The sequence below is a fragment of the Dunckerocampus dactyliophorus genome, chromosome 1 (assembly GCF_027744805.1).
Source record: "Dunckerocampus dactyliophorus isolate RoL2022-P2 chromosome 1, RoL_Ddac_1.1, whole genome shotgun sequence".
Taxonomy (NCBI): domain Eukaryota; kingdom Metazoa; phylum Chordata; class Actinopteri; order Syngnathiformes; family Syngnathidae; genus Dunckerocampus; species Dunckerocampus dactyliophorus.
In genome coordinates, this window is record NC_072819.1 from 34,917,525 (window position 1) to 34,930,020 (window position 12,496).

Below are 12,496 nucleotides of genomic sequence, written 5' to 3' on the forward strand. Positions count from 1 at the left end.
TAAAACAAGCATCAAATTAAATTTAGGTTTGTGTCAAATAGTACAAAATGTTGTACTTTTGTACTAACAGTCACATAGCACTATTGGACTAAATAGGTGAGATAACAAAAAGTGGCAAGTTAACAAATAAATTAAGTCATAGAAAATTGTTATTTGTCATAATAAAAAAAACAATTTTGCAGATGCAGCAGCGGCTCGACACAGCGGCGGCAGTCCCATGCATTCCACCACCACAGCTTCAGAAAATCCTAGGGGAAACCCTGGGAAGTGTGTCCAAAGTTTAGACTGGTGGTGTATAATACACACACAACACACACACACACATTTACACACACATACATATGTGTTGTAATTTGTACAAGTGTACAAGTGAACTGCACTACATCATACTGAGATACATTTTTATGATTTTGCCCCAACAACATGAAGCTCTTGTATTGGAAGTCAATGGACTGCAGGTGTTACCAATGAAGTACTGTAGATTGTATACTGTCGATGCAGACAACATAGAGGAGATTGGTGACAAGGAAGGCCAAAGGCAAGGTAGAAGCAGGCGAGGCCAGCGTAGAAACAGAGGAGAGCTAGAGGCGATGTGTGTCCTGTACTCTTTCCTAAAATAGCCCTCACCCAGATGAGGTGCTAGATGGAAGGTTGCAGCTTGTCTGTCTTTCTGCTGTTGTATAAATGAGCCTCTGTTACAGTGTATTGATCCATATTTGTGTGTGTCTACCACACTTCCAGTCATTTTAAGCTTGACCTTTGATAATTTCTACCTTTGCATAATGTCCACTGGGCCCAAACGTGGTCCTGAGCACAACTTGTTCTTAATTAAAAATGGTGGCTGTCAATGTTAGTGATATTTTGTTATGACGAAAATATGTTAAGTTGCAACAGGTGGAGTGCAGACAAAATACAGGCAGTGAGAAAAAATGTTTACTATTATTGTATGTACTGGAGCGCTTGCAGAAAACACCAAAACTGTATTACAGTAATCCCTTTGTTATTGCGGTTAATTGGTTCCAGACCCACGTCTAGTGAATTAGGAAATAGGATTCAATATTAATAAATGGAAAATGTTCACAGCTAGAGCATAGAAAACCTGTTTATGACTTTGTAAAATGAATTTTTACCATTATTAGAGCCCTCTAGATATGAAATAACACCCCTATAGTCACCTTTACACTCATATTACCCGATATATAGAGAAAATAAGCAATTTAAGACATAAATAAGGCTCATGCCCATGTGGGTTTCAATAAATGTCTTCCGGACGTATGGCCAGGAAGTGACGTTGTGGATTCAGAGTTGAGTTTTAGCTGCAGTACGGCCACAAGAGAAGTGATATTATCATGATGCAGTGCAATAATAATAATAATAATAATAATAATAATAATAATAATAATAATAATAATAATAATAATAATAATAATAATAATTTAGGCCAAAAATACATAGCATTTTTTTTGGACCAATAATAGGCCGTATTTGGAAATTGCATGTGTGCCACCGAAATAAGTAGGGTTGTTGCTTTTGGATAGAACAGCAATGCCTCACAGTTTAAAATAAAATTAAAACATTAATTATAACATTTATACTGGACCAGTATCCTAATTTTACTTTTCACTTCATCTTCCTCAGACACCTAACATGACTTGCATGCTGTGATTGACATTCCCCTTGCATGATGAGTACAGAATTATTACCAATAGAGAATTAAAAAGAAGCTCCTGCAAACATGGCAGACTGTGGTGCTGTGCAACTTAGGTGTGCCCAAAAATGTATTTGGTTAGTAAATAATAACACTGCCCTTAATTTAATGTAGCATAACAGTGCCTTGTACAAAGTGGAAGTCATCTATGGCTGAACCCATTGTGATGGGATATGTAAAACAGCGCACTGTCTGAATGGCTGCAGTGTAAAAGATGGATAATCGGGGGCTGTAAATGGACAATCACCTCACGAGATTTGTAGTAACTAGAAAAATGACATTATCTTATGCCTCGACGCACAGCATCACAACATGAATGCACAGCAGCATGAGTCCGTAGCCAGAAGCAGATGGTGCCAGTTTATGCAATTGTTGATAAGTACATAAAGATTAGAAAAAAATAAGGGAGCATTATCTCAGCCATTAAGTCTGTCATGATGCAAAATACAATACAGTTGATTTTGTTCTTTTCAAAACCACTGAAAAAACTGCACTGAAAAGAGGTGGCGTGCTGCAATAACGAGCCCAGATAATATAACATCTCTTACGCAACCCAACAGAATGAATTTGTAGAAAATAATTAACCTAATGTGTGGAGATGTCTGTGGTTAGTTTGGAGCTGCGTAGTGTCATGTGAATAGGCTTTAACAAAAGGTAAACACAGTGGACAGCCGCACATACAGTAAGACATGACAGCTTTGTCATGGCAGTTCTCCAATGACGAGCTGCAGCTTTATACCACATCTGTTGTCCAGGCCTGCAGGCGGCTGCGAGGATTTGATCATTTTAATATTGCCATACGGTATAAAGCTACTTAAAGCTAGTTAATGCATACATGCAGATATACTCATTATTTTTATTGCATAAACAGTGCTTTAAAAAGAGGCACAAACTAATGGTTCTTATAGCTTTTATTGGACAAATAACCCTATTGGGTAAGTTAATTGTGGGCATTCACAATGGCACACTCACACATCACCATTAGGCAGTTCTTGGATGAATTTGATGTGAAAGAACTTGTACAGAACTCTAACCACAAGCTCATCAAACACTTTTGGGATGATATAGAACATAGATTTTGAACTAGCAGGCCCCTGTCAGGTCCATCAGTGACCCCTGACCTAACAAATGTCCACTTGGATGAAGAGACAAAAATTCCCACAGACACACTAGAAAATCTTTCAGAAAGTTCTGAACAATGGAAGCTGATATCGCTGCAAAGGGGGAACCAACAATATTTTCTGCCATTTTGACTTTCCACAGAGACAAATACTGTACTTTTGTCTATACAGGTGGTCCTTGGTTTAGAAGATTCCATGTTCCGATGTTTTTGTGATTACGTGAATTAATTAAAATCTTAGTCTTGGTTCATAAACATGAGACTTCCTCAACAACTAATTGTTGTCTCCCCCAAGCCCCAGCAATAGAGATTGGCGTAGCGATTCCATGATATTGATATATTGATACTCACACAAGTATCAAATGACTAGAAACCTCGGCCACGCTTTGCCATTACTGATGAAGTATCGATACTAATTAATAAGTGAAAAAGAGCATGTGTTACTTCCGCATCTTTTAGGGTAACTTACTACATATACAGGCTTTTGTTTATAAAATTGAACTGATCTATTCATGTCACATGAGCACTGACCAGAAAAGCGGTGATTACGTGCTGGAGTCGACTAGCACAACACGTGTGTTGATAAAGAAAGTAGTAATAAAATACTTATTCCAAGCACAAATCACATAGTACTCACATAATCACATAATTTTTACACTGTGCAACCCACTTTTTGTACATAAATCTTTCAATCATCTTCAGTTTTTATAACAAATACTAGATATTTGATTGATTTCAAAATTTCAACCTTTATGATCAGGACTGAAGTTGTTTGGAAGGTATGTAGAATTCATGGTTCCATTTATCACAGCAAGCCTTCTTGAAGCAGCAAAACAACCCCAGACCATCACACTACCACCACCAAACTTTACTGTTGGTATGATGTTCTTTTTCTGAAATGCGCCGTTACTTTTATGCCAGATGTAATGGGACACACACCTTCCAAAAAGTTAAGCTTTTCAACAATCAGACGACAGAGTATTTTCCCAAAAGGTCTTGTGGATCGTCAAGATGTTTTCTGGCAAAATTGAGACAAGCATTACAGGAAAACTGCACTTTTTAAAAATTTGTGTCTTTCTTATGGTGCAGTCATGAACACTGGCATTAACTGAGGCGAGTGAGGCCAGCAGTTCGTTGGATTTTGTGGGGTCTTTTGTGACCTCTTGGATGAGTCGTCGCTGCGCTCATGGGATAATTTAGGTTAGCCGGCCACTCCTGGGAAGGTTCACTGGATAATGACTCTCATTGTGGTGCTCTGGAATCCCAAAGCTTTAGAGCTTAATAATAAGCAGTTTCATTTAAAAACTGCATTTTGTGTTCAGTTGTGTTGTCATTGGCTAATATTGACATTTGTTTGATGATCTGAAACATTTAAGTGTGACGAACCTGCAAAAAAATAAGAAATCAGGAAGGGGGCAAACACTTTTTCACACCACTGTAATATATCCCAATGGTCGGACATCAAATTAATCGCATTCAACAACATAAACGGTGTCCAGGCTGATCCGCCATTAGTATTGATCGCTAGATTTGCAATGACAGACGCTGTTGTCATGTCTAAATGAAGGTAAATTATTTTAAGGTAAATTAACTACACATTGATGCATAAAGTGTCATTAATGGGGTTATAATGTGATGTTTTATTTATGAATTTAAATCTCTCTAGTCTGCCTTTAATGAGCTCATGGGATTAAGTGTCATTAGCGATTCCCCCGCTTTAAAACTACAGTACAGTATATTAAATTTGTCGTGTCGTAGATTGCATATTATATTTGATTAACTAAAGCTCTTTCTTTGCTGCCTTTGGTACTGCATCATAGTTACATACAGTAGATACCAGGTTAGGTCTGTCTCAAAAAAAACAAAATGGCAAATACAGTCTATTCTAATCACGTCTAATTTAAGAATAAGGTGATCTTATAACTAGTGGAGTACAGCCATGACTGGGGCTAAATGGTTCAACTGCAACTAGCATTGCAAAGTAGGTTCTCAAGTCAAACACAGCATTAGTCTTGTATTATGTGTTGCAAATGAGAGGGCTTTTACTGCTGTTTTATAGCAAGTGCAGCCACTATGTGTTCAGCTCATTACATGCTACATCACATAAATTTAATGTGCTTGGAATATGTTGGCAGACAAAAGTTAATCACTGCAAAAGACGATCATGTCAGTGAAACAAGATTGATGTATTGCCTTTCTATGGTCGATTGTTTCGCTTTTCAGTGCCCCACCCCAGCTAAAACGTACTCAGGCATGTGATAACCTATACTACATTATGCCATTACATCCCACACCCACATAGCACATAGAGTGTTCTTTAATGCTCCATAACCTTAATGACATGTGACCTTCCTGACCATTAAGCCAACTATTTAGCAAGTATATTTACCTATTTAACATAGAAAACATCATTTACTCAGCTGGTATTACCGCAACCAGTTGTATTTCCCAGAAAAGCTGTTATACCTCAGCTCATTTCCTAGAATAAGTGCATGTTAAACTGGGAGTAAAATAGGATAGCCATTTCACAGTACTTAAAAGATGAGGATAGGGCAGCTTTGTGGGCAAGAGGGGGGAAATTATTGAATCGATCAAGTGGAGAGTTCCTCCCTCAACCTCCTCTGTTGTCCTCTTATATTCTCCTGCCCGGCCTTGCCACTTCATTCCACAGCCACCTTAATTCTGGTGTAATTGTTAGCAATTCAGAGCCCTCATTACAATTACCCTGACTGGTCTGACTGGCACTTGAAAGACAGCCAAATCTCTCATAGTCCCAGTTGCTGTGCGTGGGAAGCATCCACAGCTGCAACAGAAACAATACTATGTTACATTCCTCTCTAGTCTCCTCTCCTTCCCTCTGCTCCTGTTGTCATCACTGGTACTGCTTCTGTCCATTGAACACTGACTTCAAAGTGTCCTATCATGACACACAACCGCATGATTCAATCATGAAAAAAGTGTCCAATCTGCAGAGGGTATGCTTTGTTTGCTCTCCTGAGAATATTTGCATAAAGGTAATGATATCCCAGATAGGTTTAATTAACCGATCTGGATACTGCTGCAAGATGTAAACTAAGACTCACAAAAGGCAAGGTAAGCAGTAGGATTAAAAACAGGTTGGGGAGCTGGGAGGAAATTTAAATGAGCTTAATTTTAACTGCACCCAAGGTATGTGCAAGGGTATCTGTATATTTGTCCTGGTGCAGTGAATTAATGGCTATACTAAACGTGCTCACTTAAAGAGATAATATTGTAGCATCCCTCAGTATGTAGCCACAGTTAATCATGGGAAGATACATGGACAGTTGACAATTGTTTTGTGCTTGTGCATTATGTTGTGTTTATGTTGTTCGTTAGGTGGGAAGACACCAATCTGTGTTGCATTTCAAGTTTGCCTTACAATATAGGTCATTTATTGTCATTTGTTAACTTGCTCTTGGCGATCATTTTTAGTAGAAACAGTCATCTTAATGTGATCCATCTGGTCTTGTAATATCACCGCATACTCTTTGCATTTGTAGTAATTTGTGATGGTGCCACAAGTAGCCAAAGCAAATGAGACATATTGACAATAGAGAAAAACATCCTGAACATCACAGCTTGTTTGATAAAAGGTGGTGTCAACGAAAAGCAGGTGATCCAGGTTTAGCAAAGCATTTAGTCTCCGAGCACAGTTAGTCTGAGGTTAAGCTGTCTTTACTACAGAAGCGTATCTTTGTGGACTGCAGGTGTCAGAGGAGACGACTTCTCTGAATTAATAAAGTATTTACATCATCCATTGAAGCTGGATACCTTCAGGAACTCCCGCCAGGTTTTCTTAAAAGTATTTTACCTGAAATGTTACAAGTCTTTTTATTTTTATTTTTTTTACAGATGGGCAGATGCAAATGGTTTCTATGATGGTTAGTTGCCAGATTATCTGCAAGACAGTCTTGGGTTTAATCACTTGGCCTTTGTGTGTGGAGTTTGCATCACAGGTCCTGTGGGTGCTCCAAAAACGTGTACAGTGTGTTAGGTTGGATGGTGATTAGGTAGGTTAGGTATTAGGTATCCTACATCTCTCATCCTAAATCTTTTACTGAAAATGTATGTCTACGTGTTTTAGAGCTTTGAAACAACATGCTGATGCTTCATGTTGATGCTTTATGTAAAACCAACAAAAATGTTTGGGGCCCTGGGCATTTTTTATGATAATAATGCAAACTATAACTGCAGAATGTCACTGCACCACCTGGTGGAAGGATTAATTTCATTGCCGTCAGGTATGTGAAAACATTATACATACTTCAACTACCCAAATTCTGCATCACTCTGATATTATGGTGTGTTCAATGTTTGATGCTTTTTTTTTGTTCTTTGGTTTAGCTGAAACTCCATTGTAAATCAAATGTGTTGTGTTCTTTAATGGGGAAAAGCGCTCCATTCGGTCCATCAATGAAATAGTGACGTGAGTATTTTATCAAAGGCTTTTTTCACAACACCAAACACCCTTTAGTGTTTCCATTTCCGTCAGTGTTGAGCCTCACGTGTGACTGTTGGTGCACTAGCTCTTGTTGAATGGGTGACCTTTCCTACCCGAAGAGTTTCCCTATTAGATAGTTATTTACTCCCTGAGCCACAGAACATTAAGCTGCATGTAAACAATCTTGTAATATATCACCCGTGTTCCTTTTAAATGCTGGTTTGGACTTTACTCTTCAGCACAAACGCAAACAACACACTGTGCATTAGTTTATCATGGCATGTGATGTGATGTCACTCGATCATAATTATATTGCTGGCACCATTGGCTTGAATACCGTCAGGCATGAGGAACTAACTCATCAAAAAATGGGCATTCGCAATGGGCAGAAAAGGGACTTCTGTCGCCTCAAATGAGGAGGACGTGGAAAAGAGCCAGGAACCAGATATACCACAAGAGATAATGGTGATGTTGAATGACATGAGGAAAGACAGATCTAAAGCTTGCAAGGAGATGAATGACATGTGAATTACTTAACGGAACATGCTAAGGAACCGTAATGCGTCACTTCAGAAACAAATTCATTGGCTGGAAGAAAACATGGATGCTTTCAAGAAGCAACTGTTGAAAAGGATCGCATTATATTGCAAATGATGTCTAAGATTGATGATTTGGAACAGTCCAGAGAACAACAGAGAACAAGATGGCCGACTTTCTGCAATCAAAGGGGGTGAATGTGTGTCCCGATGTCTGGCAGGAATAACGACACCGGGCCTGTTATTATCGTGAAGTTCACCAACACAAAGAACAAGGTGGAATTACTGAAGTAGAGAAGCAAGTTGAAAGGAACAAAGGTCTACATAAATGAATATCTGACAAAACCCAATGCTGACATTCCCAAGAAAGGACACAACTTAAGGAAACAAGGCAAGACACTTGGAGCGCTAACTGCAAAATCTTTATCAAATTAAAAGGAAGACCAGAAGACCAGAGAAGACATCAGGGAACTGAACATATAAGTATTGACGATGACATTGTCTCGGCTACAAAGACATAAAAGAGTTGATGCAGTCCTTAAAGTCATCAACAATTTACAATAACACTACAATAATAACAGATTATGCTGAATTTAACAATATTTATTGTTCCCAAAATGTTATTGCTTCATTTCTATACAGAAATGACTTGTAAATTGCGTGATTCAGTAAATATTTTTTCTTGAGTATTTATATATCTTCTCAATGTACTCAATATTATTATATTAATTATAATATATAATTATATTATTATAAGTATTCTCAATATTCTCAACATACCATACCATTAAGTGTTTATTTCTGTCTTTTTCACGGTGGAAAGACAAACACTGCATTTGGTTGTAGATGATCAGCTACAAGAGTAACACTTGCATGAGACAGAATGTACTACTCACACTTTTAGAGATAAAAGGTGTGAATCTATCAAGTATTTAAAACCATGATGCAAATCAACACTTAAATAGCGGCCACTTCTGTGGACTTATGAAAATAAGTATATTTTGTGTGCATGTGTGAAAGAGCTCTCCAACACGGCTTTACAATGTGTTGATGACTTTGGTTATGTCGTGTGTGCGTAGGTGTTAATGAGAGCATCTGCCTATAGTTTCCTTACACTCTTGTATGTCCTGCAATACTTCAGTCGAGCACTTCCTTCAAAGCACAGCTGGGCCATTAAAACAACCACTTATATCCCAAAGGACCAGGTATCTATCAGAGGTCTGCAGAAAAAAAAGGATTCAGTATAGCAGGGCATGTTCTTAACACCCCCTCCATTCCGCCCCTACGCTGCCTGGCAACCATCGCCACAGTCATGCTCACACTTGTTTGTCCAAGAGACAATCCAAATGTTTGAGCACAAATACACAACATAAAAAAGGTTTACCGCAAAGGTCTGTGAGAAATGTGGGTACAATAGTGTTAATTTGTGAGAGATACATGTTAAATGAATAATGGTGTGTGATGAAGCATCATTCAGCCAACCAGGCGAGACATACAGTATGTCTACCCCTTTTTTGCAAACAGGATGTTTTCATATGCTCCCTATGTAAAGTATATTTAGATTAGATTAGGTTATCTGTTGCTGAAATTTGGCAATTTTTTTAAATACAGTTGAATGTCAAATGACAAGGGCGCAAGTCTAACAAACACACTATTATCTGTCGCCCACTGTCAAATTGCAAATAACCATGTACACTTTTGTTTTTTTCCATCCATCTATCCATTTTCTATACTCATTGTCCTCATTAGGGTCACGGGAACAATTTTCTTATATTTTTAAGTAAAATCTAGCCTTTAGGATTTTAGTTTATTCCATGATCCACATCTGCTTGTTTTCTATTTGGCACAATGGTGTCAAGTGACCTAGGTACAACACCTCTTAGAAAAGGCCAATTTTAACCAAAGTACTTGTAATAGTCAAGGAACAGAGCACAGTCTAGCATGCTCAACACTCTGGCGCTTTTAGAAATGTAATCATACAACACAAGTAGGTCGGTACCTCATGTTAGTGAACATGTGCATTTATAGGGACAAGCACACATACAGTACACCATTGCAACACACAACATTAGGGATACTTGCATGACTATCCCAACGCTAAGCACTTCTATTATAAAAGTACCAATCAGTATTATTCAGCAACATGATTTAATAGAAGCATATAGTCCTATGGCCTTGAGAGTGTCAAACAGAACAACTTGTTGATGTCTAAGTTTGTATGAAAACAAGTGTTAATGTTTAAAAGGAACGTCATGTTCAGATGTTGGTGTATAACTGAATGTTAAAATAACAAAGTTTGAAGATAATACAGTATTCTGTATGTAAATTATTCTGTGGACATACTCACATAACCGACCCACCTCAATAACATGTATAGGCTGTACAGACGCCGAGGAAGTAAACATTTTTTTGCCAGACAATTTTAATGCAAAATGGCTGGCCTTTGAGATGTCAGGCCTTGCATTACCTTTTAAAAGCAGTTGTTCTGAAAGCTTTTCCAGCATTCCCACACAAACTAATACAGGACTGTGACTTTATGCACATTCAGTAGAAAGCGGGCCAACCTAAAGATTATCTGTGAATTATGTATTTTGTTGTTATGGGAGAAAAGACTGATAAGCAAAAACCATGAACTGCTAATATACTATGGATCAGAATAGAGATTTTTTAATTGTTACAACAACAGCCTTCATAAATTGGATTCCTGATCTTCTTGGTGCGCTTCTCTGCTTAATTCTTAAAGGGCTTACCTGCAGCAATCCTAGCTGCTGCTGCTGCTGCTCTCAGTGATTTTCTACCCAAGGAATGTGTGTTATCATGCAGTGTCCATAAATCATTCATAAGTATAGCAGGAGATCTGAGTGAGTTATCACAGGAGATCAGAGTGAATTATCACCAGAGATCAGAGGGAATGATCTAGCAGCATATGTTTGATTTGATCCATAAGATCACAACTAATACATGAAGCATGAGAAAGTGCTGTAGCTCATCAGTGGAACATGTCAAAATGATTCCCCCATCAGTTTCACACTGAAGGTGGTGCAGCCTTCGACTGACGTGCACGTTCATTGTCTGCTGCTCTTTGCAGAAAGCCCGCTTGGCCAGAATACGAATATCTAAGACAGGGAGCTCCAGTGCCTTCCTCCACAACAAGCGTAATGGCCTCTTCAATGAAGCTTTGGAGCTTACGGTAAGACCCAACAACACATGTTACTACTTACATTTCTTATGATGATGATGATGATGTGCAACAAAAGTCCAACTTCTGCATTTCAGAAAGTTCCATGAAATTTGTTCATTTAGGATTTCAAAGCAGAAAAGAAAATCTTAAGTCACTCAATTGACAAGTTCTTAGAACTTGTTTGGCATCCATAATAGTCTGTTAAATAACTTCCAGTGTCAGCCAGCCAGTGAAAGGCTTCAGACTGTTTGTTCCTTGGTATGAGTAAAATTGGTTATTTTGACTGTTTATGGTTTTATCTAGAAGAAAGAAATATTTAATCGCACTCACTAATCAGCCCTATTCTAGCCCCATACATTCTTGAACCTCTTTATTCCACTACAAAGTCTCCTATTATCTTCCCTCTGTCTACATGACACACCTAGCACCGCCCTGCCTGCTTCCCTGATCACTGTTGCCGTGTTTGCCCAATCATTGGGTAGCTTCTCACGACGAGAAAGAGCCTGTCTCATCTTCTCACAGCAGCTCTCATTCACCATTCACCACTTTCACCATTTGGTCCTCTGCTCTGTCCTTGTTCTTTTCCTCTTTTGCGCAGCGAGAGTCATCCTACATGCTTCACTATCACTCTATACTGTGCGGCGTTCCTCCCTCCCTGTCAACATGTTGCAATCACCAATTTCTTTCAGGTTACATATTCTGCACAAAATGTATTCTACCTGCCTGCTCCGGTCTCCACTCTTATTAGTGATGCTTTCCTAAAAACAATAATTAAATAACATTTCCTTTTTACATTGTGAAAAAAAAACAGTGTAAAGTGATTGAGTGCAGCATTATTGACGCTCCAATGCTTTCACCTTTTTCAACAGATAGCTATTCTCAGATAAACGTGCATTTTATTTTCATTTTCACTTGATATATTTTGTTCCTGGCATACCGAAGCTTTGCAGAAAGCACTCAAAATAGGAGTGCCGATGGAGTGCTTCAGTCTCTTTATGTAAGGGTGTAAGGGTTGTCGATGTCACGGATCATTTGAGCTGCTGACTGTCAGCATGCTCCACCCCTTGACAAAGTTTATAAAACATCATTTAAGTAGTTTTGTGCAATTCAAAGAAACGTTTACATGCAGAGGTAGTGAGAACAAACATTTTCTGATATAAGTTAATCTGACAGCTTTCTTTTCATTATACAAAGCAAACAAGAAAACATGACAATAGTTGTTTTTTTTTTGATTTATGATAGTGAAAAGGTCTCACTTGTCTTCATTAAACAGATGTTTCAAAGGGGCAACTCCAAAATAAATGATTGCAGTGATAAAACAAAAAAATGGCTGTATTGGGAAAATATGACCATATTTTCTACAGTTAGTTTGCTTGTTAGAGGGCCTACATCAGCCCATGGTTGAGTTGTTTATTTGAGTCACATTGCTTTATGTCCAACCACAACAGAAGCAGAAATATTGCCCTATTCTTCATGCACATAAACACAT

The 12,496-nt window shown here is 38.2% G+C and overlaps 1 protein-coding gene across 1 annotated transcript in view; it reads left to right on the plus strand.

The window, feature by feature from the left end:
• The window catches only part of kcnd3 (potassium voltage-gated channel, Shal-related subfamily, member 3), a 132,516-nt gene that overhangs the window by 109,494 nt on the left and 10,526 nt on the right, over positions 1-12,496 (plus strand). The window contains exon 5 of the mRNA XM_054780595.1: positions 10,915-11,016. Within this exon, the coding sequence (XP_054636570.1) occupies positions 10,915-11,016 (102 nt within the window). The remainder of the gene's footprint in view (positions 1-10,914; positions 11,017-12,496) is intronic.